Consider the following 27360-nt stretch of genomic DNA (forward strand, 5'->3'; position numbering starts at 1 on the left):
TTCTCATTATTGATTCTACCAAATGTGGATTGTTGAATGGCAATGTTTGAATTTCTGTGACACGTTAAGCTTCATTCATTAAATATACAATATTTACTCGTTTACTCAATGAAACAGCATCTATAAAGTACGATTCATTTACTCGTACTTTACTTAAAACGTATCATAATAAAATTGTTTTCTCGTTATGGTGTTACAACAAATAAACAAGATTGACTTACCCCACAACTTGACTACAAAAAAATCGAAATTCTTGAAAGTAATTGTTGTCTTGCCTAATACGATGTCTTCGGCCGACACAAGTATACCATTGAAATGTTTAGAATATTAAGATGAAGCATTGCTTTTCATACTACAACTCACTTAAATAGGATATTCTTCCCAGAGCTTGTTTCTCGGCGCTGACCAAGAGTAGAGCAGCCTCTGGTGACAAAGTTTTGACTTGAAATGTATGCGCGTGCTCATTTGTCTTTCTATCGATTTGGTGTAGCTAGACCACGTCTGCCTTGTGTTAAAATCCAGTGTTGGTAAATACGTTACGCAGACCCCATGCACTTCGCAATTCGTACTTGCTACTCTCCTACGCAGTTGCTACTAGTATCGTCACTCTACTTTATCGGAGATTAACAATGTTCAGAATAAATAAATAGATGTCGATAGATCGAGGGGTACACGCTGGACGTAGAACCGGCAAATGCTTCATTAGGCAAATGCTTCATTAGACAAAAGAAATAGATGGATCAAAGTTCGTCACTAGTTCTCAAGTAATCTGACTAGCTCTCACGATTATTAGTGCTGATTCACGCCGGATTAATTACACGTTACTATGTATAGAAGGAAATGCAATGAGTTATCAGATTGCCACTGATCACAAAGCGAAAACTTAAAGAAAAGGAAGCAGGAATGAGAGGGGAGGGGAAACAAGAATTGTTTCGTTGAAAAACTAAATCAAAGGAAAGTCCTTTTTTCACGGGAATTTTAGGTATTATTTACTAATTAAACTCGTAGCCCGGAATAGTAGGAGCGATGATTGCAATAAATAAAATAGAGTAAACAGAATATAGGATTTATAATGGTCTACAAAGATAACCTAAGTGTCTTTTATGAATAGCACTGATTGCGAGCCAGACGCACGATGTTCAGCCTAGGATTGTCGAATAACTCCCCAACCCCCCCCCCCCCCTCCCCTGCTGCGCCGCAAGGAAGATCGTCCTGTTTCACGAGAGATAAGAAAATGAATCTGGTAATTATGGTAAAACGTTATATAATATAATTAATGCAAGTTTATCGAGCATCCCAAGTAATAGTGTCATATTATTGTAGCTGTGTTTTGCAAGAAGCTCATTAAGTTTAAAATCAATTCTTTTGTCTAGTTTTCTAAATTGCAGTAATAAGGCACTAAAATGCGTTCTTCCCATCACATATGCCATCATCTGTCGTTTTTGTCGTCTTACTAGCTTTCTCTTAGAAAAGCCATAACTGGTTATAACCACTGTCGTCTCTCATGGAATTCTGGGTCAAATTTTAACCCACAATTCAACGCCATAGGAGTTCGTTTACAGGAGTGGTTGCTGAGTTCTAAAACATGTCTGTGTCTTCAGGTGCATCAAGGTCTCTGTATTGAACGATTTGTCTTGGTTCTCTGGGGTGCCCCCTGTAGGAAAAGGAAACAATTATGACGTCAACTGGTAAATCTCACACGCCAGTTTTACGGTATATTATTGGAGGTGGAAGAGGAGGGGTGGGGTTGGGGTGTGAAAAATTCACTGACCCTGTAAAAGGGGGGTTTTTGAGATAATTGATGAGTTACATATTATAGGAGAGGCTTCAAGTCACGGCAAGGCACGCATACAGCACCGACTTATTCGCAGTCATACGAAAACGGCTCTAACGAATAATTTTTGTGGCTACTGCCAAAGACAGCGCCGCAGCAGCGCATGCGCAGTTGTCTCTTACTCCATGTTGACCCATTCTAGATTCATCGCATCAATCTACCAAAGCATTGTACTTATTTTTATAAAAAAATTAGGAAAACGTTCCAAGTAGGAAAATACTAAAGAAAATATGACGCTGATGTAACGCGCAAGTAGACTGTGAAGGGAAAGGTTGTGTGATCCATGACGTGATGTCATCAAACGACCTACAGAGTAAATGCACTCCACAACTCGAAGAAAGTCGTGCAATATCAGGGCTGATGGATGCACTTAAATGATATAAGTATAAAATAACTGTTATGAATTTCGCGTTCTGATTGGTTGGGAGTCCGTGGTTTATGAGAGCACACAGCACGAGCGCGCGTTTTCTATTTCGTCAGTATGAAAGGGTTTGGTCATCCAGTCGAATTACAACATAAATACAAGACCAGACCACGGGTGTTTTTCGCAGAGCGTAACCGTTGATAAACTATCTCCAGTATGCCATTTGTTTTTACACTTATACTGCACTTAGATTTGTTTGACTCTCTCTCTCTCCCCTCCGAGAAATACAAGTTCTGGTGAAATAAAACTAACCTCTCTTGCTGCCTGAATCGTCCGGCAGCGTCTCCAAATCTACAACATTAAATATTGCTATTAAATCGTGCACAAATCAATCAACGGAACACAAAACCCTTGTTGGGATTTCTCCTGATAATCAATTAAACTACTTTGTATTTCTAGAAAATGTGGTAATAAGACAAAACAGTGCTCGTAAAATGCTATTTGTTTGATGATTAGAACCATCCAGTGCGCGTCACGTGCATAATATTCAATCATGATGATATTTTCAAAGATCTAGATATGCGTACCTTCTTGGTTTTGGCGGGAAAGTGTGCCCTCCACCTCCTCGTCCGTATCCTTCAGGGCCAAACCCTCCTCCGAAAGATGGTGGTGTGTAAGGAGCACGAGGACCTGCCATGTAATTGAAAGATTATTGTAACAATGAGAGAATTGTCACGACCTTCCAACAAATAAGGATAAAAATAAAGAGAATATTTGTCAAGAAATAGTCAACTAAATTAATAAATTACTGGTAATCCTCTAACACTGCTTCCTGGCCATGGTTTATTGTGCGTGCGTAATGAATGCCATGCTGCTACAACAAAGAAGGTCGTTCAGTGTATCCATCCCTGCGAGGTTGCAGAGTTGAAATGACGTCAAAGTTGGAGGAAAGGCAAACGGTGCGATCTCCCAAATCGCATTCAATAAGGCATCCTTGCCCGCACCTTTTCGACACCAAGAATACAGCTGAAAACAAATTATCTGGGAACAAAGGGTTTGGGATAGGTGCGTGACTTACCATACATCATCATGTGGGGTCTGGGACCCCATCCCATCATGCCTTGCCCTCCATCGTGTTGCTGTCCAAACATCTGCCCTCCCATGTGTCCCTGGGGACCAGTTTGTTTCTGCATCACCTCGAGGTTCTGAGGTCTTCTGGGGTCTGACAAATAACGGTTAAAAAACTCGGCCTGGAAAGATGAATAACATGGACCATTAAAATGATCTTCCACAAGATTGTAACACACATTCAGTATGCTTTCAAAAATGGGCTATGTAATAAAGTCCTCATCATTATCATAATCTGAATGGTGCCATTAAAGAAAGAAATGGTACTCAAGGGAATTATATATGGTATAAAATAGGGAAAGATGATTGAAAAAGTCAGTGAAACAAATATAAAAAGTAAAGTGAGAGAGTGTTTGTAAAGAATCTTACCTCTAGCCTTACAGCTTCAACTTTCTCTGCATGTTTGTTAAATATGTGTTTTCTGACAAAGTCTGGTCCTCTGAATTTCTTCCCACTGAGTGGACATAGCCACTTGTCTTTTGCCAGCTCTTGGGTGTTGGCTTCAACAAACTTTTCAATTTCAGTGAAAACAGTCAAGAAAAACAAACTCTTTTTCGACACAAAAAGATCTAATAGATAGAAAATACGTACTTTGATAAGGCAAGTGACTTGGTACATAAGTAATGTATCATTAGATTATTATTATAATTATCATTATTATTATTCCACAAGATTGTAACACACATTCAGTATGCTTTCGAAAATGGGCTTTGTAATTAAGTCCTCATCGTTATCATAATCTGAATGTTACCATTAAAGAAAGAAATGGTTCTCAAGGAAATTATACATGGTATAAAATAGGGAAAGATGGTTGAAAATGTTAATGACAACAAATATAAAAATAAAGTCCTCAACATTATTATTATCTGAATGTTACCATTAAAAAAAGAAATGGTTCTCAAGGAAATTATATATGGTATAAATAGGGAAAGATGATTGAAAAAATCAATGAAACAAATATACAAAGTAAAGTTAGAGAGTGAGCAGTAACCCCACACACCTTCATTTCTACTTTTCTCAAGTCATTGTAGTTTAGGTTTCAATCATCATTTGGAAGCTCTGATGTAAAAGGTGGACATGTGCCTGGGTCAATGAACAGCCAGGTCAATGAACTGAAAGAACTAAATTCTCCCCTACGTTTGATTCGTGAATTAATCATCGACATTGATATTCAACTGAATAAAAGGATATGCTTCAGGGTCTTTTTTGCCGAGTTTAGTAACTTCCTCATCACTAATGGATCCTTTTTCTTGCATGAACGGTTCTAGTTTCTGTTTTAATGTCTTCTGCCATTCTTGTACTAGTAAACAAAACACACTGGTATTTCAGGATTATATCAGAAGTTATAATGTTCGTTAAATATGATATGTGATGCGAGGTGAAGTCATGTAATGCAAAACAATGCAGTGTGTCGTGATGTAATGCGGTGTGGTGTAATGTAATGCAGTGTGGTGTGATGTAATGCAGTGCCATGATGTAATGTGGTGTGTTTTGATGTAATATGGTGTGTCATGATGTAATGTGGTGTGTCATGATGTAATGTGGTGTGGTGTGATGTAATGTGGTGTGTCATGATGTAATGTTGTGTGTCGTGATGTAATGTGGTGTGATGTAATGCAGTGTGGTGTGATGTAATGTGGTGTGGTGTGATGTTATGCAGTGTGGTGTGATGTAATGTGGTGTGATGTGATGTAATGTGGTGTGATGTGATGTTATGTGGTGTGATGTAATGTGATGTGGTGTGATGTGGTGTGGTGTGGTGTGATGTGATGTAATGTGGTGTGATGTGATGTAATGTGATGTGGTGTGGTGTGATGTAATGTGGTGTGATGTGATGTAATGTGATGTGGTGTGGTGTGATGTAATGTGGTGTGGTGCGATGTAATGCAGTGTGTTGTGGTGTGGTGTGATGTAATGTGGTGTGATGTAATGTAATGTGGTGTAATGCAGTCTGGTGTCAAAGCCAACCTTCATTTTGAGTAGCCTTCTCAGGAGCAGGTCCCCTGACATGAATTATCCCACATCTGTTAGGCATCTCATCTTCATGTGGGTAATCTCCACCATTATAGTAATCCAGAGAATGTACAATCCTTAAATACAGAACCAGTCTGTCCAACACTCGAAGCAAATTCTCATCAATAGTCAAATCAACCTCTGACTTCTCTACATTAGCATCCGGTGTTCCAGAAGATGTTCCTAATAGCTCCATTTCTTCCCCTTCTTCTTCTTCGGTAGGCGTCTTCTGATAGGGATGCAAGGATGGGGTTCTCGTCTGGGAGGTTGACGTTGGTCTCCTTTTCATCTGCTCTTTCTTCTCCTTCTTCTCCTTCTTCCTTTTTCTTGGGGATGAAAATGTTTCAAATTGAATAAAGAAAGTTTATTGTGAGAGAAAATTTGTCTGGCTTGAGTAAGTTTAAAAACAGTACTCACTACCTTCCATACATCAGTTCACTGGTAACACATAAAGCATGGATTCAATCAAGGCTGTGAGGTAGTTTCATGGGTTATTCAAATTTGAACATTGCCTCAGATAAATGCTCTGTGTTTGACCAGTGAACTGATGTATAGAAAGAAGTGAATGAACATATTTCGTTAAAATGTTCCCACAAAAGAGTAACTCAAACAAAACCAAGGCATGAATGAGAGTTGCAAAGTGAGTATTAATGTAGCACAGGTTATGAATATAAAACAAGTGGTTGATATTGATGGACCAATACTTGTGCCGACTGTGCAATAATATGATTAAATCAAATTGTGTTTGAAGTTTTTCACTTTTTACTCTATATCATATACTATAATTAATAATATAGACTATAAAATTTATTTTGTTGCTGTTAATGTTAAGTAAAGTTTGTTTGAAAGATGGCTTAGGATATGCTGAATATTTTAAACAAATTTGAGTTTAAAATATTCAAAATTTAAGTTACAAATTCAAAATATCCATCCTCCAACGATGGAGGAAATTGGAAATTCTGGAGGGAAGTGGGGTCAGAGAAAGAGCAAAATTACAGAGTTTGTATGGAAGAAAATTGGAAGTTCCTGGGGGTAGGGGGGTCCTTTTACAAATTTCCTCTGTGGTGGGTATGGATATTTTCTGGAAATAAACAATAATAATGTGATGTTCATTTGAATTAATTTAATAGCCTTTGTACCTCAGAATCCTTATCTTTTCCATTGCTTTCCTCCATCTTTTTCTCCTTTTCATAAACACAAGATTTCTTGTCTAGTATCCTGATAAGCTGAGCAGCAAGCTTGATATCCTCCCTAATGACCTGTTTGGCAAACGTCAGACCACTGACTGTACGTACACGACGGGACAGGTCACGGTTCACCACAGGGTTGAGCTCAACATCTTTTAACTTTTAAAAAAAATATATTATAACCTTAGAAAGGTGGATTTAGAAAGTCATACATGGTATCTTAAGTGTGCATCATGGATAATATATAAATTTAGACACTGCCTAAAAGCAGAGCTCCCAATACTAGGCACAGGGAAGCCAATTTAAATAAAACTGAAAGATGAAAATAAAGTTGGGAAAAAAAATATTCAATTTTTAAAAAATATGAGACGAAAAATCAAAATGCACTACATATACATTGTTTTCTTATGCCAATATAAGAACAAATAATATCTAGAAATAACAACAGACTGGCCATACCCTTATGTTGTTGAGGTCCCAGCAGATTTCCTTGATATTCACACTTCTTTCAAAGGTTATCCAGCCTCTTCGATAAAATCTATAAAAGAAGAATTTTAATATTAGTTAATTGGGCCATAAACCTCTGAGAAATAACTACACTAAATCATCAATTACCTCCCACCCTCCCTACCTACCCACATGTACCTACCTACCTACCCACATGTACCTACCTACCTACCTACATGTAACTACCTACCTACCTACATGTACCTACCTACATGTGCCTACCTACCTACCTACATGTGCCTACCTACCTACCCACATGTACCTACCTACCTACCCACATGTACCTACCTACCTACCCACATGTACCTACCTACCTACCTACATGTACCTACCTACATGTACCTACCTACATGTACCTACCTACCTACCCACATGTACCTACCTACAGGTACCTACCTACCTACCTACCTACCTACCTACCTACATGTACCTACCTACCTACCTATTTTGCGCTAGACTTATCATGTATAAATTTTGTACATGAAATTTTAAAATCTTTATAATATGAGTCCTATATGCAAGAATTAACCATAGTAAACAGTTTTTCAAAAAGCAATTAATTCTCTTCCTTTACCTTCTATCAGGGCTTGGATCCGAGAGTGCAACTCTTAGAAATCCAGTAAATCTTTTACAAATCTACAAAGAGAAAAATAATGATAAAATTTTTATGATCATTTCACAGGTTACTACTACCAAGACTTCCAGATAAAGCTAAAAGCTGATGTTCCCACGGAAGAGTAACTCAGTTAGTTTCAAAGGATTAGAGACCTTTAGCACGATGTCCTTGCTAGTTACCGAAAACCTCAAACTGCAGTTTGACGTCAGGATAACTGTTGACTAACTATCAACATTTAGCAAGGGATAACAAAGTTGTTGCTGGAAGAGCTGCCATGTTGAATTTCATTGATGCTGAGTGTTTGTTTGTGTTCAAGGTTAGCGATAAACCTGATGCTAAAGGTCTCTATTGTTCATATTAAAACCTTGCAACTTCAATAGACCCCTTGAGCAGTGAGCTTGCAATGATAGGGACATGTGAATAATTCTCCAAGGTGTTAAAAAAAGGTCTCTATCATTGCACGCTCGCCGTTCATCTTGCTTTGATGCAAGGCCCTGCTACCTTTCAAGATGGCGTAGGGAACCGTGAAGGGGACTAATTAATTCATTTTGTTTGACCAGTGAACCAATGTACAGAAAGTAGTGAATGAAGGTATTTCGTTAAAATGTTCCCGCTAAAGAGTAACTCAATCAAAACCAAGGCATGAATGAGGGTTGCAAAGTGAGTATTAATGTAGCACAGGTTGTAATCATAAAACAAGTGGTTGATACTGATGGACCAATGCTTGTGCCGACTGTGCAATAAATATGTTTCCCACTCCCCTTAGTTACTGTTGCTATGCCAGAAGCTTAACAACTTGCTAAAATATCTAAAAATTTGAAATCAACTTCTAAAATTCAAATTTAACTTTAGGAGATATTCCAGATAGGGTTAATCTCTCATACTTCCTTTCACACTATATTATGAATAAATTGATGATTTTATATCGATCCACTCATTCATCTGTTCATACAGACATCTACTCATTTTCCCATTTCTTCATCCTCCCATTCACTTGTACTATTGTTCTAGTACCCAACTTACGGCAGCAATGTCTCCCTTGGATATGCTAGGTGGAATGTTTCTCATAAACAGAGAATAAGTCTTGTGTAATGGTCTAGGTTCTGGGGATAGGGCCACCACTTCTTTGCCTTGTTGTGATGGCTTTTCTTTTTCTTCTTCTCCATCTTCAGCTGAATCTTTCTCTTTCTCTTCAACGGCATTTTCTTTAGATTCTTTGGCAGGAGAGGGTTTGACTGGACTCTCTTCCTCCTTTACTTCTTTTTTCTCTGCCAGTCTGTTGGAATCCATCTCTTCTGGATTCTATAACAAAACAAAAAACCAAAACAAATATTTTTATTCACGTTGGTATCATTATTATTATTGTTGTTGATGTTGTTATATTGCTGATGTTGTTGTTATATGATATTGCTGCTGTGTTGTTTAAGTTGCTGTTGATGTCTTTGTCGATGATGTTGATGATGACAACGATGGCCATCAAGTTGTTGTTAATGATGATAAGACTTTAGTGGATTCCCAGGTTGGTGTAACTTAGCATTGCACTTGTCTTTCACCTATGTGAGTAGAGTTATAGTGGGTCTCTCCCTTGATTTAGGTTTTTTTTTTTTTGCTTTCCTCAACCCATAAAATGCAACACACATTTTGTTTCAGCCAATCACAGCACGTTTAGCAGTTTTGCTGCCGGCCCTCATTTCAAAGCTACTATAACCCAACTTTTGCATATTTTTCTGTTTTCTTTTGACTAAAATATAATATATGTGCCTACAAGAAGCAGAAAAAAAACAATTTCACTTTACTACATTTACCATGTTTGTCTTGTCTTAAAAAACCAAAAATGCTTAGGGCCAATCATTTTGTCCACTGATGCTTTGTGCACCACATTCACTGTTCAGCTGGTGCCTTAGATCAGACAGAGGTAGTTTCGAGGTTTGAATTATATTAAGTTGTCTAGGTTGCATAATTATGAAAACATGATATAATAAAACAGGCAAGAGAGAACACTAAAACCTGTTAATCACCCAGGGTATCTGTCAAGTATACCTTGTTTTGTGGAGTTACAGGGGTTGAAGGCATTTCTACATCAGTATTTGACTCAGCTTCACCATCAACAGAGATCTTCCTGACAACATCACTAGATGATTCCGGTGCCATGTCTACATCTTCATTGTCCTTGGCAGCAGAACTGACTGTGGCATCTGAGCTCACAGTACTACTACCCACTTGTGGGTCCCCTGTTTGCCTCTTGATACTCTCTTCTGATTGATCAGGGCTGTCAGACTGAGGCTTAGTGTCAGGACTTTGTGTTGAGTCTATTGCAGAATCATCTGTTGATGAGAATAAAATTCATGTCATGAGAATAAAATCCATTTATGATAAGAAAGATTCTGGCATTTAACAAGGCTGCCAGCATGCTTGTGCAAAACCCCTCATGCTTTACTACTGTTCAGAGAACTTTTGCAAATGTGTTGTTCCAGAAAATATCCAGAAACGAGAAGGTATTTTAGAAAACAAAAGTTAATTCCTATAATCCTATTAATTCTTATGGAAAAGAAATGAGAAGGCATTTTAGAAAAGCTAGCTACCTGAGGTGCCTGGGGCTGGTTTAGTTGGTTTTGTTGCTGCTGTGTCTTGACTGCTCACTTCCATTTCAGGTTCACTGGAGCCAACAGCATCATCTGCAGCTGAATCTACAGGGAAAGAAACCATGTGAGACACAGGTCAGGATTGCTCTCTCTCTCTCTTACTCTCTGTCATGATAACATTATTTTGCTGTGATATTTTGATTTAATATTTTGTTTTCATATTTTGTTGTGTATTATATACTGCAATTATTTTTGTGTAAACTTGAGAAGCTGGAATCCACTCTGCTTGATGTCATCCTGCTGGTACCATCCTGCTTATCAGAGTTTTTTCTCCTCCTTAGAAATCAAATTTTAAATTCTAATTCGATCTTTGGGCTTTAACCCAATTTTGAGCTTAGGTCTTTTGTGATTATCCCATGCTGTGATACAACAGCAGGGGTTTCAATAGAAGGTGGCTACCAGCGGTTTATCACCGGGTACTTACCCTCATACCGCCGGCTATTTTGCGAATCAGTCTTAATAAATAAGAAGTAAAATTTGTGGAAACAGACGTGTACTTTTGAGTTTCATCCATCTACTTCAAATATTATTGAAAGCCCTGCAACAGCCAAAGTCTAATAGATTTAGATTTTTTAAAATAGAGTATCTAAAATGGAAAACTTTTTAATATTTCTTAATTTGTTCTCACCTGGTTTATCATCTTTTTCCACACCTGATGAACTAGTTGGCAGCTGGATGGCGGCTTCTGCTGTAGAGGAATCATCAACTCCTAATGGTACAAAATGCAATGGATTACTTTTTTCTGTTTTGTTGTTAAAGATATTATTCTCTATACTTTCTTACCACTGGCATCCAATAAACTGTTAGACGTGCTATAAATCTCTATGTCTCACAGCACACTTAACATGCTGTATACTATGTATAGACTATGGTAAGGACAATATTTCTCACCTGGAGGCTTGATATCCTCATCAGCTGCTGGTGCTGCCTCCGCCTCCACCCCTGGGGGTAACAGTTCCTCTTCTCCTTTTGCTTCGTTGGATGACATTTCTTCCCCAGGGGGAGCGGGCTCAGAATCAGACTCTGAATCAGATTCACTCTCACTTTCATCTTCTATTGCATCATAATAGTATGGTTCTCTATGTCGATGTTTGCGTTTCTTTTTTCCAGCTTCCTCCTTCGGTAAAAGACAAGTAATTTAACAACTGGTAACTGAATAAACATTATTGATGAAGTATACAACAGTTTTCCATGTTTGACACTCATCAAAACACCTGGAATGCTGAGAGAACAAGAGGGAATAGTGGAAAACCACAACGAGAAACTACAACAAGAAGCTCACATAAACAGCACAGAAAATGAAAGAAAAAGGAGTGTTCAAACAGTTTTTGGACCAACCAGAGCATGCATGGGTTATATCTAAATTATTTTATAATATTTTTTAAATAAAAGGAAGGACAAAATCAAAATCAAAATTATTTATTGATATTTTTTTTAATGTAAGGAAGGACAAAACAATGGACCCTTCTCAAAATGCAAAAGAAATACCACAAATTCCATTGATAAAAAGTGTGATTTTTAAAAAAATTTCCTGTTAGCCTCACATCTAAGGTAATTTTGAGAAAAGTCCATTAAGAAATACATAGTACTAAAACATAAACACTACCAAAGCTTAGGCTATTGTTTGTGCTTTAACCTTTCATAAATCCCATCGCTAACTAGACATGATGTTACTAGTCATTCTCTAGAGTATTATTTCTTTGTTAAACAAAGAAATGAGAAAACACATGAATGTGGATAAAACTGAAACGAAGAATCTTATTTTTATTAGGATGAAACCTGTACTGAAATGGGAAAACCTTATGCCGAAGCTAAAGATGTCTCTCACCTTTCCTTCACTTTGTTTTTGTTCTTGTTGCTTTTGTTGTCCTGATTTGTCTGCCATTCCCTGCTGCTACATTAAACAAAAGGCATATTATCTTACCGAAAAATCATAATAACAGCGATTGCTTCTTTGGATCTATTGTACAGAAGTCACATGATACAAAAAAAAATAGTGTACTGAAGTGTGACGTCATCAAGTTCCATATTTCGCAATATAGTTTTGAAATATTCATATTTGAAGAGAATTTAAGGCTGTTGTGAGCTGTAGAAAGGGAGATATTGTCCCATACATTTTATTTTATTTTGCACTGGATCCTATCACGTTATATCATCCAGCCCTAAATAATAGAAAATCTATGGAGATATTTTTCATATTTCAGCTGGTTTTTCACTCTGTTGATCTAAAATGCCACACTATATCATATTTTTACAGGCAGTTTCTGATAATGTCAACAAAATCCTAAAGTTCTTAAAAAAGACTGGTTTATGAGGTGTTTGGCCAGACATGACTATTGGACTCAGACTGTGCAATGAACCAATGTTATTTCAAGCTCTGTAAAATTTCCATAGATTTCTCACCTGTTGTTGAAAGAGCTGACTCTGTTGATGGTAAAACTGTGCCTGTTCTTGTAGTTTCTTCTGTTCAGGGGTGGGGTCAGCTATGGTTATTGGCTTTGGATCACTCTTTGTACTAGGGGTTGTTGAGGGGGGTGGGGCATCAGGTAGAGGAACTGACGATGGTGATATTGGGTTGATCTCTGAATCTATAAATAAAGAAGTCAACAATGAGATGTGTTCTAAATTCAAATCAGATATACTCAAGGTCAATCTAAAGCTAGTCCTGAAACAAACTAAGATATAATGTAGAACTATGTGTTTAACTGGGAGCCCCCGTGCCTTGAAGTGCTCTTTTGGTGGATTTAAATTACATACATGTAGAGCTTGAACTTGGCAGTAGTCAACTAGTCAAATAATGGGGCTAAAAGAAATTTAGGCAAAGTTAAAGTCAAGGCACGCTGGCCAGAGGTCTTCGGTTGCTGCAGGAGCGCCTTCAGGGGCTTCATAGCACATACATGTATCATGCTCCAATTCATCTGTGCCAATGAGTTTAATAAGTGATTTTTTGGCTATTGAAATTTGCTTATTTAATACCATATTGACTAAGAATTATGAGTAACTTTTTTGTAACAATATAACAGGGACGAGAAACAAATCAGCCAATGAAAATTCTAGACACATACAGCACAGAACTCTTCACAGCCAAGCGTAAACTGTACTACATACCTTTGTTATCTTTGGACTTGTTTGGTGAAGGTGACCGTGAGTGTGTGTGCGATCTTCCCTTTCTCCTGTCTCTCTTTGAATCAGAAGAGTGAGCTTCTTTCTCTTCATTCATCTTTCTTTCTGGAGAAGGTGCTCTGTCAAGAATGGTTAGGTCAAAATCTGATCCTCCTTCTAGTTTAATGACCACTGTAAGAAAGAGAAAAAAAAATGCTATTACTTGCTTTGCCCAGACTGAAAAGTAACATTCTGGAAATGTATCAAATATATGTAATTTGTTGAATAAGGTGAAGAGAATATCATTCTAAACCAATGGACTTAACAAAAAGACCATTTTTGAGTTTAAAAATTACTGCTGTATTCCTTGATTACAGCCTCATTTACTCAAGCTTAGCCTCGTATTGGTGTCTAAATATTCACAAATACCAACAGTAAAGTAAAAAATGCACAGCTTTAATGATACAAACACTTTGAAATTAAACGGGCCTTCACAAGAACACTGGAGGCTAACCCTGAGCAACAGAGAACTCAAAACTGGAGTATTTATTCTTCCTCTTCCCTCTATGATCCATAGAAACTATACCTGCATCTAAGAGTTTTACTATATTATCTGAATGATCCACGTCAAGAAGAAGAGAGTCAGCACGGCCTGACTTCATCAGCTCTAGGAAAACTGAAACTCTTTTCTTCACTGCCTTTTGCATCTCTTTGTTTCGGACTGCAGCCTCTTTAGGATGGTACTTTCCCCTAAACCTAGATAATATTTAGAAAAAATATCTTACTACTGTAGTAATGAGAATATAATAATCTTAAGTATTATGAACTGTATATATAAAGGTTACCTGACTGGGTGCAACCCCTAGGCATGACCTATGCGATTCCGATGGGGAGTGTCCTTATGCCCTCGCAATGTTACTCAATAACACAACCATCACATTCGAAAGAACATACATTTCTTGTTAACACTTAGTAAAAAGCCTTGTGGCTTTGTCAAAAAAGCTCAAATTTTGAGCAAAAAAACTCTAAGCCTAAATAACCAACTGCATTGTGCGCAGAGGTAATCAACTAAAAGTGATTTTAGCTCTTGTGTTTTGGCTAGCCAGCTCTGTGTTTGATGAAATATTGGGGGCTTTGTGCCTTTAATGCGGTAGTTGCCTAAACCAGCATAAAAAGACAGATAGTACTACATCCACCAAGCGTTCTTGTTTAGTTATTACACACAGTTGGCTGTAAAGGCAATGGTGTGGGTTAGCAACAAACACAAACTAAAAACTAATAAACGGCAACACAACACAACAAACTTAACAAATTTCTGATGGTTTTGCATGGTATGATCTCTTATTTACTATGATATGATGTCGACAGTTGGTCAAAATGATATGTACTCAAAAGGTAGAGCCAAATTTTGACCAACTGTTGGTAAATAAGAGGACATACCACAAAAAACAATCAGAAATTTGTTTTTTTCTTACTACAAAAAAGACATGCTAAAAATTTGAAAGGAAAACGGTGGTTTCTAGCACTTGCTGGCTCTGTTTGCAAGCGAATGATTTATTGATTTAGTGAGAAAATTTATGGTAAATTTGTAAACGTATTTAGCTAATTGGTAGGATTTTCTCCTTTCCATAGCCATTTATATTTTTCCTGGCCACAGAAACAAAGCATTCTCAGAAATGGTGGATAAATGGACTTTACATTATCAGACCTTTTCTTACCCTGAAACACATGTACAAGCAGAAGCAACATTTTAAGACTGATTACAAGTGTAAGGAAAACCAGTTGCTAATTGAGCAAAGCTGCAGAAATACAGAGCTTAAAATATGGACTAGAAGACAGACAATATCTGGCCAAAATTGGCACTTGTTCAGGAAAACAACTCTTAGGCTGGTCCTCCTGACTGGTTATATTTGGATTGTCCTAATATCTGGCCATTGAGCAGCCTTTAATTTTTAGCTCTGAACTAAGTCTGTATATGTTGCTAATGCAACAAAAAAAAAAAGGTTTGTAAACATCTAGAGGGTAACAACTAGTGTTACCCTCCTTAATTGTAAATAATAATTTAATTTAATTTAATTTAAAAAATTTAAAAAAATGTTGCTAATGCTTAAAACATGATGTAAATTCATTCGCCAATAACAACCATAAAATGGTAGTAGCAAAAGCACCCAACAAGACAATTGGGACAGCAAAGCAACATTATCAGACATGTGGAATACAATGAAGAATAATCTTATTGAAATAATTATCACCTGAAAACGATATTACATTCTCCAATGTTTGTCGTGGAGTAGCTGGGCTACATTCGCTTAACACTCCATTTTACAGTTCTGTTCAGTGACCATGAGTGATTCAAAGCCAAGGTTGGATTTCCTGCGCAAGATAAAAAGTATAGTTCTGCTATGCGCGGAAACTCCAATTTCAACTTGGAACTATTATTTGTGGGCACTGAACAGAACTGTGAAATGGAGTATTTCCCAATACTTTCAAATGGAATCATTAAGACATATGATAATAGATCTATAGCACTCAGTTGGTGAGGTTAGGTGTCTTAGTCTTGTCTTTGATCCCTACCCTCACACAAGCTTCATTTTAACCACAAGATGTGTTGACACAATCATATCCTGGTTGTTAGACATTTTGGCTTCAATTAATAGAAAAACTATTACACAACTTTGTTTGACAACAGTTAAAAGCTTCTTGTGACACAAGAATTCCTTGGAAAAATGAATTGCTCAAGGGATAGGAGACTGTCTGACATTTGATGGACTAGTCTGATCCACATTAATATATGATACTCATGTCTCCATGATCTGAAGCAGAACACTTCTGCTCCTTTATGACCCTTTTAACTGTTATTAAGCCAATTATATTGTGAATCTATCTATTAACAGGAATCCATAATAAGATTTACAGTATTTCTCCCTTAATTTTCATGAAAAGAAAGAACATACCATTCTTCTTCTTTGTGTTGTTGAAAGAAGTCGCCCAGCTGTGTCTTGCGGAATTCAAGTTTATACTCTTGGTACTTCCTGACTGCTTCTGTGTCTTCAATATCATCTTCTTGGGCATTCAAGAACTGCTTGAATGATAACATGGAAGGGCCAGAAGGTACATCAGGATGAGGAGCATCGGGTCTAACAAAAAATAGTAAAAATATCTTTAAAAAAACAAATCCATCTAATTCTGTATACCAATAATACTTTGTGGCTTTGGAAAAGGAAACCAGAGGAAAAATAGGAATATCATTATGCTATAGATTAATGAGACAATGTTGAAAATATCTCTTTTGAAATCCAAATCCAAATTATGTAATGTTAAATATTTTTTACAAAAAAGTCAATACATTTCCTCTAACACCGAACATCTTAATTTCATGATGAGAATGAACAGATGATCAGTAATTTTATAATTACTGATTAGTGCAGGTACAAGAAGTATATGATTTTGGGAAAGTTTTTGACTGGCTATTCGCACACCCCTGCCCCCTCCTCCCCTCCCCCCCCCCCCACCCAATTATGCAAAAGTATAGAGTACCTAGTACGCACTGACATTTTCAACTTTATTTTATTTTTCATTTTATTTTTATTTTCAACTTTTTTTCAATATTATAAAATGAAGAAATATATGAATATTATTCACACCTCATCTGTCTTGCGTCTTGTCCCCCTATTTGCATTTGTTGTTGTTGTACACCATCGCCAGGGTGATTCCATGCATGATGCATCCCACCACCAGCACTGTTAGCACCTCCACCATAAGGAAAGTTACCCTCTGCATGGAATGGGTCATCCCTAGGTAGGAAATACAAACACTTAGTCAAACATCCATGGACCAAGATTAGTCTCCCTAGTATACTGGTCAACTGGGCTCAAAATAACACAGGGTTCGTACTGAGGTAACCACTTAAAATTCAAGGACTATTCAAGGAGTATACAAGGAACCAAAAATGAATTTTCAGCTAACTATGCCAAGGTTTTACACGGTGGTTGCACATGGCCAACTTTCAGATTTTCCAATCTTTTTGACTAGATCTATTTCAGAACTATGCAAGTAATGATCAAAACAAAAATTCAAGGCATTTTCAAGGAGTTTCACTAAAATCGTAAAATTCAAGAGCTTTTTAAATGCCCTTGAAAACATGAATTAAATTCAAGGAGTTTAAGGAGTAGCATGAACCCTGATAATAGCTGGCCACATTCAAAGTTCAGCCAAAATTGGCACTTGTCTGTCAAACACCTTTAAGGGCAGTCCTCTTAACCACTCACATTGACTGGTCACATCAGTGCAATGTAGCTGGTTATTGGTCTGGCCACTGATCAGCCATTATTTTTTGCCTTGTGAATATTGACAAAGGTCCAGAGCTTTCATTAAAAGGCGGCTACCGGCGATTTATCGCCGGATACTAAAAGAAATACTGCAACAGCACTTTGGATATCTCCACTAATGAACTGAATAAACTTGATGGTGGTCAATCCAAGATAACAACCTTTTGTGGTGTAGCTATGTAGTAAAACTAGTTTTTCCAGTTGTTTTTCTTTGGTCCCAAATGATTTGAATTCAGGGGAAGAAGTTTGGAGATATCAAAATTCATTTTCAGTTGTTTCATTGGGCATGATCACAGAACAATGGGTGCTTTTCCGAGTCTTATCTGGAAGCCATTTTGGGACTCGCAAAGAAATGAAAAAAAAAAAAAACTTTTATTACCAATCTCTTCTCATTCGTTTAGGCATAGGAGGACTCAGTTCATGATGTCTACCAGAGCTATCCCTCCTGCCTCTTTCAAACTCTCTGTAGTCTCCCCTCCGCCTCTGATCCCAAGATCCTTGGTCGCGTCTCCTGTCAGTCCAGTCTTCACGTCTCGACCCTCCGCGATCATCTCTATCGCGCCTTCTGTCGTTGTAATCGCTTCTTTCTCTGCGAAATTTATCTCGAGCTCTCCTTCGGTCGTATTCTTCGTCACTGTCGCCCATTTTATTCGTGGAATTATGCGTAAAACCAGTGTTTTTGTTGCAACAATGAAGCAAGTATTAAGAACGAAATGGCGCACATGGGCGGGATATCCCAGCATGCATCTAGGTCTGATATCATTTGTTACCAGACTATAGACAGGAAGCCCAAACTATCATTGTTTTTGAAAAAGCATATCTTGTGGTATCTTGTGTATTTTTATCCAAGCAATAATGCGAAACATTTTTTAATGTATATTTTATGAATTGCATCTACATTTGATCAAAATTTTGAGACTAAATGTTTCGACTACTTATAGTCTGAGAATAACCAGTTTTTCAAGGCTCTTTTGAATATCAGTTAAAGCTAACCAAAAAATAAGTGCAGCGAATAAATAAACATGCTAAATTTCCGCTAAATTTATTTTTTTCACCTAGCCAACAGTCTATCCTCTGAAACAGGCTTTGGAATACCTGTGGATTTTGGCCTTTCTTCACGGGAAGTAACGCCTGGTCAGAACTGACTTCATAGCAATGGCGAACACTCCACGTGTAGTTTGCTGGGCAAATAGAGATGAATGGACGGAGATTTACCAGTGTCTATACAGTTTTGACAATGTATATCTTCAAAGAAAAGGCGTAAATCGAATAATGGCCTGGAAAAGTCGTAGCGGAGGGAAGCTGCCTCTATCTATCGAATGTACACTCGATCTCATCTTAGCTCATTTGGCAGACTCACAGGCGTTCACACCAGAAGTACAACTTATTCTTTCAATGGCGCTTGTAAGGTTTGTTAACGGCATGGTAGACTTGAACCAGAAGGGTCTTTATGCTCGTTCTGTTCAAGCTATTGCAGAAGAAATAGGGCTTCCTGATTGGCTGGTTGATTTGAGGCATGAAGCAACCCACGCAAACCTTCCTTCCCAGCATACATTACGTGCTGGGGTACAGGTGGCGTTGTCATGGTTACGAGCAGAGTACTGGGAGGCACAGATCAAGATGCACAAGGATTCTGAGGTCAAGCTTTGTGAGATGATTGACAGTTACCAAGCACTTTTTGCAAAGAAAAAGAAGAAGAAAAAGAATATTGAAAAACAAGAGCAAAAAGCTAAGGTTGTGGCTCAGGAGATAACTGACTTTGTTTTGACCAATAATCTCTGGTGAGTTCGCTGAATTTATCTTAATATTTTAAAATTTTAACGTGAAAAATATCCAGAACATAATAGACCACCTTCCACCAAAAACCTAATTACCAAGCATTCCCCAACCCTACCCACCCCTCCCCTATTAATACAAAATTCATACTTCTCTTAATTTCCTTTTCTCAGCAATTAAAATTTATTTCCTTTCAAGGTCACACCTTCAAGTGTCACTTCTAAAGAATGGGTTAAGAAATGAAGTCCAAAATGAAGAAACAGAAACACCTTCATCCCAACTCTCAAATGAAGAAATAAAATTCTGGAAACCACTCTTTGAAGCTCTTGATAAAGAATCTCCTGAATTTATACCACTGTTCTTGGTATCTATCTTAGATCCACAGTCTGTAAATATGGAAAAGGAGATCCAAGGCAGAAATTGTTTTAAGTCCTGGGTGTTATGGATTTTGAATTCATGCTCTACCTTTACAACTAAATTTCCATGGCTAACTCTGCTTGAAATATGTCTTAAGAAACCAAATCCTTTCACAAGAGAGTGTGTTACTTTGATCTTAAAAGAAATGCCTTCTATACCAGACACCTTAAAACAAAACACAATTTCATTGATAAACATAAACTTAGTTGAAGATTCTTTTGAGAAAAGTCCTGATGCATCCTATGAATGTAAATCACTTGAACAGATATTGGATGGTAAGGGATTAGAAACCATAAAACAGCCAGTTCAGGGAAATGATCCTCGTTCATCTTCTGGTTGGTCTGTGAGTGGAGAAGAGACCAAATGGAATTTAATTCCATTTGGAGAAGTTCTAGGCTGTGAATACCAGAGTTTAAATCATCTGGAATTGTCAGAGTTTTTCAACAGTCAAAGTCAAATTAATAGTGACAATTCAGCCATCTGTAAAGAAGTTGTTGGAGAAGATACAACAGAGGAAGACACTGAAATGATCAATGGTTATGATGCAAATGAAGTAGATGATAAAATATCATCAGAGAATGATTTCAATTGTAATGATGATTCTGACATAGATGAGGAAGTTGCTAGGGTGTCAGAATCTTATGATAAAGAAGAAGCTGAGCAAGAAATTGTCTTATTTTAGGATTTGTATTTAAAAACATAAAATATCTATTAAAAAAATATATGTAAAAAATAGCAATAAAGATCTTTGTTACCATTGCAAAGGATTTGTAATATTCAAGGGCTGTGGAGCACCCTAAAGAAGGGAGGGGGGCAAAGATTGGAAAATACATTAGACAAGTGTGGAAAAAAATAGGGGGGGAGCTAAGATTGGAAAATGTGAGACTAGTGTGGGAAAAGGGGAGCTGTAGCCCACTCCTCTGGGCTCCTGATATTTGGCATACCACAAGCTACCCTGGGTTCTTGAGTCTTTCTTACTCCATTGCTTCTCAATTCATTATTATTAAAGAATTTTCTCTCGCGATAGAGAAGGACTAAATACAAGAAAGCCGTTGAAACCCAGGGTAACCAAGACCGACCTCTACAGTAGCAACCAAAATAAAACTTGGTATTGGGTTGCCTGTGGTGAAATTATTGTCAAAGGCTTTATGGGGTCCCTGTGTTATTGATTGTCGGACGCCATATTTGATTTTCACAGGAGGAAGAGTTCTTCGAAATTCTTCTGTTTTCCTCAAATCTATTGACTTTTATATTTAATAATGGATACCAGTCAACAGTCTCAAGGCCAAAGTACACGACAGCATGCTATGATTTATATTTGTGGGGGTACGTTATTGATATTTTTGATACCACGTGTCGAAATGATGAATCGTCATTGTCGTGTTGAATATAAACTATTGTGTTTATAACCCTGCTTTAGGCAAAAATAGAAAAAATATTTCTATTGCGGCGTTAAATTAGCAAAAAAGTTTCTATTTCTTACTAAAGATACCCGAATAATGCGGTACATTTGCAGATATATGATAAAAACTAAGTTCAAAGCTTGTTGTTTGTTGCAGAATGTCATACAGAAAACGAGATCAAATCTAGGGACCCTATTCGATGCAGAGAATGCGGCTACAGAATAATGTACAAGAAGAGAACCAAAAGAAGTATCCTTTGCTAAGTTTTAAGCAAAAAGCTGTGAAGATTGTTTTTTCTTGCTTACCTTATCACTCTCCTTATGACCCTTCCTGCTATATGCTTCCGTTCCTACTTCAGCTATAAACCTTGAGCTACTCTCCCCTCCCCCCACCCTAGCTATACATTTTACTCTCCCTACCCTTGCTAATGTCCTTACTTTTTCTCTTCTACCTATCCATACTACTCTCATTAGGTCACCTAACCTTGTTCAGCTCACTCTATCCTCGGTCTATGCTCCCTATCATTAATACTCTCTCCACCCTCACTACTTAGCCACATTGTCTATTGTTAATAGAGGTTTTGCACGATCACATGCTGGTGGTGATGTGACCAATAGATGGCAAAGTAATATAATTTCTTTATTCTTTGGAAGCTAAATCCTTCCAATGTAAGATGCTTTGTTCCTACCATCCAACAGAATATATAGCTACAATACTGTCATGGGATCATGCAAAACGTCTTTGGTCATCATCCACGTATATTTCAATTATGCACAGCTGTCCACATATAAGCGGTAAACGGTCCAATAAGAACCCTGATAAGTTATTTTGCTATCATATAATTTCTTAACCAATATCTCAACAGTGGTTGTATTTGACGCACGATGAGCCTGAGAATTTGTGAAGCAGAGAAACAACCACAGCATTACAGCGTAATGGCCATTATCCATTCATCATTGATACTGTATTATATAATCTTTGTTTAAGAAAAAATCCTAAGAGACTACGAAAGATGGTTTGTCTTTTTTTTATCCCAATTGCAGTAGATGATCAGAGTCAAAACTAAAAGCAGTCTCTCTCAATGCACATGCCTTGATGTCTAGGATACCTGTTGCAAATGTATTTTTATTTATAAAATGAATGTAAAAATAAAGGATGTGTTTGCTTAATAATTATTTTGCTTCATTGTGGGATCCACCTCAGTATGAGTTGGTTAAGTCTGGTCCTCACTAGCAATGGAAGTGTAAGTCAAGTCAAGAAAAACAAAATATTCTGTTCTTTTGCATTTGCATTGCTTCTTTTCATATCATTTGCTACAAAAACTTGAAGCATTTTTATACTTGGCAACAAAAGTTTTTATTGACTACTACATTAAACTGTTAAAGAAGGACTAAGGACTTTATCTTAGTATCAGTTTTAGCAATTTAGTCTAAACTCATGTGTTCATCTTCATCAACCTTTTTGTCAACACCCCCTGGAGGCTTCTCTTCTCCAGAGGTTGGTGGTCTTGAGGCATTTCCTGTGGTGCTTGTACTGTCGGCAGTACCTGATCTGGATGATGCCTGAAGGGCGTTGACAAATTCAACCATGTCTGAAACACAAAAGGAGTGCACTATGTTAATTTCCTCTATTATCCTTTCAGGCGTAATTCCTTATCCTTTCTGACCCTTCCTTATCCTTTCTGACCCATAATGTACAAGTGTTTTCCCCGCCCAATGTCAGCGCTTTTAATAGTGGCTGGTTAGTCACTGGTCGTGATAAATTTTAAAAAAAGAATGTGTAGATGGTGTTGCATTGTTTTATGTCTGAAAAGCTGTATGATAGTATGACTTACCCCCTTTTCCAGCAGCATCAACAACTTCTTGGTTAAACCCAAACTGACTCATCAAAGGTCCAAGTTGACCAGACTGCAAGGCAGAACTGAACATTCCAACAGCCTATAACAGGATTAAACATGTTCAAATATTTGTCACCATTAAATCAAAGGAGTCAGAAAATGCTTGCTATTTTTCAAATCTAAAAAGCATCAGGAAGCACTAAGAGGCATTTAGAATCAGCCAGTCTTGGCTGGACATTGTAAGTTCACCAGTTATTTATTTTAGCCCTGTAACACATCACTTTACAAACCTGTTGGAATTGTGGTGACCAGAGAGTAGAGGACACATCACTGGGTAGCTGAGGTAGTTCTCCCCCAGATGGAAGGAAGGATGTCAACCTCTCACGGAACTCAGGATTACTAAGCAGTGGGCCAAGAGCCTCTGGTGTCAGAACACGAGACAGATCAATCACTGGAGATAAAACAGGCACAATAACTCCTCAGTCATGAGAAATTACTGTATCTCCTTTATGGTGATATATAATAATTATATTTTATAGAATGTTTCAACTCCAATAGTCAGACTTTTAGGAGCTGCTAAAAAGGGAGATGTTTAGCTGAAACATTTGTGCAATGTACTGAACATGCTTCATTGATGAGTATCCAAGGTACTGTACAATTACTTGTGAAACATATCTTGACACAAGTTTCATTTACAAGACTTGAAAGGAATTCAATTTTTTCATGAAACTTTCTCTTAGAAATATATGTTTGTATGATGGGATAATTCAAAGTACCTTCTCCTCTCTGAGCACTAGATGTCTGTTCATTTTCCACAGGAACTAAAAACAAAAATTAAATAATTAAGATGCTGGGCCATTACTTCAAAACAAAGACATGATGAAGGAAAAAAAAAGGAAAAATGAGAATTTTCTCACTGTATAGTATTACATTTACATACATTTTCACAGATTACGCTTGCAAGAATAATAATCATGTTTGGTCATATGTCAATCTAATATTATGATGTCATCGACTCCAAGCCACTTTTATAACATATGATTGAGAAGTACATTTTCAAATTGATACAAAATCATTTCTGTGACATACCTTGAATATTTGACAATATATTCTGTAAATCACTGAGCTGGACTGCCTGTCTTGCAGGTGGGGTCTGTGGAGGGACCGAGGGGGCAGCAGTTGCAGGACGAGGGGTTGGTGTCTCAGATGGAGTGGTTGATGCTGTATTTCTTGGTCCTGGAGAGGACTGTACCCTGGATGGACTAAATTGAAACAAAGAATAAGATTATCATTTTAAAAGACAGATACCATCCAAGCATTCTTACGATACTCAGCAGTGCTTACAGCGTGACTACCTTGACAGCAAGAACCAATTAAATCGTAGAACGAAAACAATACATTCCAACTTTGGGTAGGATGCCAATCAGAAACCAGCAGAAAACAATCCAAATACATCTTTTTATTCCCACAAGAAAATGTTGATGGCTATCTATTTAAACATAACATCAGCCAAGTAAATAACCATTCTCATGCAGTCTAGGTTTCTGATTGACGTGACTACCCAAAAATGGAATGCATTGTTTTCATTCTAGATTCTAATTGGTTAAAAGTTGCCCCGGCTACAGTAGTTGCACTGTAAGATAATGACTGGTCATTGGAAAATATCTAGCCAGAATTGAGACTTGTCAAATGTTTGCCTTGCAGGTCACTTGATTGACAGTTAGCAACTTACGTGGGTGAAGCTGCAGCAGGTGGAGTAGCACTTGCCCCAGTCAGGCCACTCATTCCACCAAGACCACTCCACAGCTGTAATAGCTGCTGTTGGTCCATGTTTCCTAGTAGGCCTTGCAACTGACTATCACCTGCAAAACAACAAGCACATCTTAGAACATCAGATACTGATACTTGCTGAAATAAGACCCTAATAGTTTGGCAGTAGCATTTTCCTATTTCAGACCACATTTTATTCTCTAAAGTTAAAAAATATACAACAGTTTTCCATTTCAGATAATCTGACCTAAACAGACAAGATGTTGAGAGAGCATGAGAAGAAGAAGAGTAGGAAACTAAGACTCGCTCGCACAAAAAAAACACATGAATATGGGTACACCTCAAACAAAGAATCTGGATGAATTAGAAAAAAAATTATGCCCAAACTAGATGAGGTCTGTTATTAATCATCTTCCCTGATTGATGTCTAAAATGTAACTAACCTAAATGTTCTTCAAGTGCTGACGCAAGTCCACTAGGCATACCAGTTCCCCCAGCACTACTTCCAGATCCCGGTGTTGGTGGGTTGTTAAGAAGGCTGTTAACCTTATTGCAGAACTCCTCATCTTTATCTGTCTTGGGCTCTTGCATCCAGAAAAAGAACTTTCTGGAAGAGGACTTAAACTTGAGGATATAGACCCTTCCAGTGTTGCACTGCTTGACACGTTTGTATTCAATGTCGTCAGGGAAAATGATCAAATCCTATTCAATGAAAAATAGTAAGCTGGGTTAGAATATTTCAATTTGGATATTGGATGATGAAAGAAGAAAATTGCTAAGTATCAAATCCAGTGGAAGGACTGGGAAGAACAGAAAACTGAAAACATTTTTGATGTACTGTATGTAGTCATATAATACAACTGAGCTCCACAAATGCAGCACAATTTTGATGGAATGAACAAAAAATCACTAGGAAACTTAACAAATTTACGATGGTTGAGCGTGGTATGTCCTCTTATTTGCCACGATATGACGTCAAAAGTTGGTCAAAATGTTATGGACTCACGAGGCGTAAGCCGTAAGTAAATTTGTTTTTTACTACAAAACTCAAAAAACTCTAGGAAATAGACTGCACGAAATCTTGCATGACGCCATTTGTTGGTATGGCCTCTTATTTACGACGTTTTTTAACCAATCAGCGCGCGAGAAAATTTACAATTGTGGTAAAAAGAGAGGTTTATGGCATCATTCACAGGATTGTCTGGTTGGACCCCAAATTTTTGCCTTCCTGGTCCATTTTGACCAGTAACATTTAGCCAGAAATGAGGTACTGTATGACTAAGCTAAAACTAATTTGGCTGGCCATCATGACCAGTGACTGACTGACTGTTATTTCAAGTCCTGTCCACATTACAAAAATATGGAATTCTTGGTTTGCAGTTAATCACAAGGGAGTAAAATAACAAAAGGCATGGCCGCCATGTTGGTTCATTAATAAAGGCTTTTGCCAAATTCTTCCAACATTTCAATGCTACCCATAACATTTCTTTACTGAAAAGTCAAATAATTAAAAGATAAATGTATAATGATTGCTAGTAACCTGTTAAAGACATCCAATAGATGTTGTTTAAAGGCAAAAATTGAAACGAAAATCTGAAATTTTTTTTTGTAATATTTTACGAAAAATTCTTCGTTTCGGCTCTGAAAATTTTTCTTTGTTGAAAGAATTAGCCGTTGAAAGGCCAAAACAAATTCTTGGTCGAATATAAGGTTTAATGTCTATCAATAAACGTATAAAACAAAATAAAATATGTCTAAATAAAAAAATATTAACGGTATTAAATTTTTACGATATTTTTTCGCATTGTCATGGTTTGGGAAGGGACTCACGTCTTCGACTTTTGAAGTGTTTCTATCCTTCCAGCAGAAGTGCATGAGGGAGTCTTCACTCTGGTGAATATACACTAGGCCTTTCCTTTTGTCGGCAGTAACTGTTGAGCCATTCAAGCTCATTTTTCCTGCTCGGAATTCAAGTAAATTCTTGGAGGCTGAGCGCCCGGCGGCATGACCGAACAGGGAAGTTGCCATCTTTGAACGATCTAGTGTCGGAGCGAAATGCATTGTGGGACCCTGGTATCGAGGGAGGGGTGGCTGGGGGAAATTGGTCGGATTTCAACACAGGGACCCCAGTTAAAATTCAACCTTACATTAAGGTGGCTAGTAGTTCATTTCTAAGAAAATTTTTGATCCTAAATCGGCAAATAATAACCAAGACCAAATTCAAAACCGATGTGAGGCTTAAGTTGTGAACAAAGGAATCTGGCGTGATTCGTGACTTTTGAATCACGCAGGATTACTTTGAGTCACGCCAGATCTAGTCTCCCTCACATCCATTTTTAGTGTCAGTCCACACTAAGAATGGATGCAAGGGAGACTATGCCAGATCCCTTTGTTCACAACTTAAGCCTCACATCAGTGCGAGTTTTGAATTTGGTC

General features: G+C 37.5%; 4 protein-coding genes across 5 annotated transcripts; 2 read left to right on the forward strand and 2 right to left on the reverse strand.

The window, feature by feature from the left end:
• Window positions 1-1247: 1247 nt before the first annotated feature.
• LOC116292141 (serrate RNA effector molecule homolog) lies at window positions 1248-18451 on the reverse strand. Its single transcript, XM_031699394.2, is given in 23 exon segments — window positions 1248-1654; window positions 2511-2549; window positions 2786-2888; window positions 3277-3448; window positions 3696-3849; window positions 4518-4626; window positions 5295-5559; window positions 5561-5665; window positions 6479-6685; window positions 6986-7064; window positions 7608-7669; window positions 8673-8951; window positions 9690-9973; window positions 10232-10336; window positions 10920-11000; window positions 11183-11408; window positions 12120-12185; window positions 12695-12879; window positions 13400-13585; window positions 13980-14149; window positions 16348-16530; window positions 17038-17187; window positions 18101-18451. Coding segments are annotated over 23 exon segments (3552 nt in total). The 5' UTR covers window positions 18367-18451; the 3' UTR covers window positions 1248-1578.
• A 425-nt stretch (window positions 18452-18876) lies between these two features.
• Window positions 18877-20602, forward strand: LOC116292148 (uncharacterized). Its single transcript, XM_031699408.2, has 2 exons — window positions 18877-19502; window positions 19696-20602. The coding sequence occupies exons 1-2, from the start codon at window positions 18877-18879 to the stop codon at window positions 20594-20596; spliced, it is 1527 nt and encodes a 508-aa protein (XP_031555268.2). The 3' UTR covers window positions 20597-20602.
• A 485-nt stretch (window positions 20603-21087) lies between these two features.
• On the forward strand, window positions 21088-22489 carry LOC148911827 (DNA-directed RNA polymerases I, II, and III subunit RPABC4-like). The gene is made up of 3 exons (XM_089029147.1): window positions 21088-21240; window positions 21474-21566; window positions 22183-22489. Exons 1-3 carry the CDS (start codon window positions 21174-21176, stop codon window positions 22203-22205), a joined length of 183 nt encoding a protein of 60 aa, XP_088885273.1. The 5' UTR covers window positions 21088-21173; the 3' UTR covers window positions 22206-22489.
• Window positions 22490-22648: 159 nt separating this feature from the next.
• Window positions 22649-26961, reverse strand: LOC116292149 (proteasomal ubiquitin receptor ADRM1-A). 2 transcript variants are annotated; one of them, XM_031699410.2, is made up of 8 exons: window positions 26755-26961; window positions 25368-25626; window positions 24887-25016; window positions 24244-24416; window positions 23931-23975; window positions 23445-23575; window positions 23152-23254; window positions 22649-22908 (listed from the first exon to the last, which is right to left on the reverse strand). In XM_031699410.2, exons 1-8 carry the CDS (start codon window positions 26950-26952, stop codon window positions 22742-22744), a joined length of 1206 nt encoding a protein of 401 aa, XP_031555270.2. In that variant the 5' UTR covers window positions 26953-26961; the 3' UTR covers window positions 22649-22741. The 2 variants fall into 2 exon arrangements, with proteins under 2 accessions (XP_031555270.2, XP_031555269.2); XM_031699409.2 differs by having other exon boundaries at window positions 23445-23605.
• Window positions 26962-27360: the final 399 nt, after the last annotated feature.

This window comes from Actinia tenebrosa, unplaced genomic scaffold (genome assembly GCF_029948245.1).
Source record: "Actinia tenebrosa isolate PJP-AT-01 unplaced genomic scaffold, QUT_ActTen_1.0 PGA_scaffold13__45_contigs__length_12533684, whole genome shotgun sequence".
NCBI lineage: Eukaryota > Metazoa > Cnidaria > Anthozoa > Actiniaria > Actiniidae > Actinia > Actinia tenebrosa.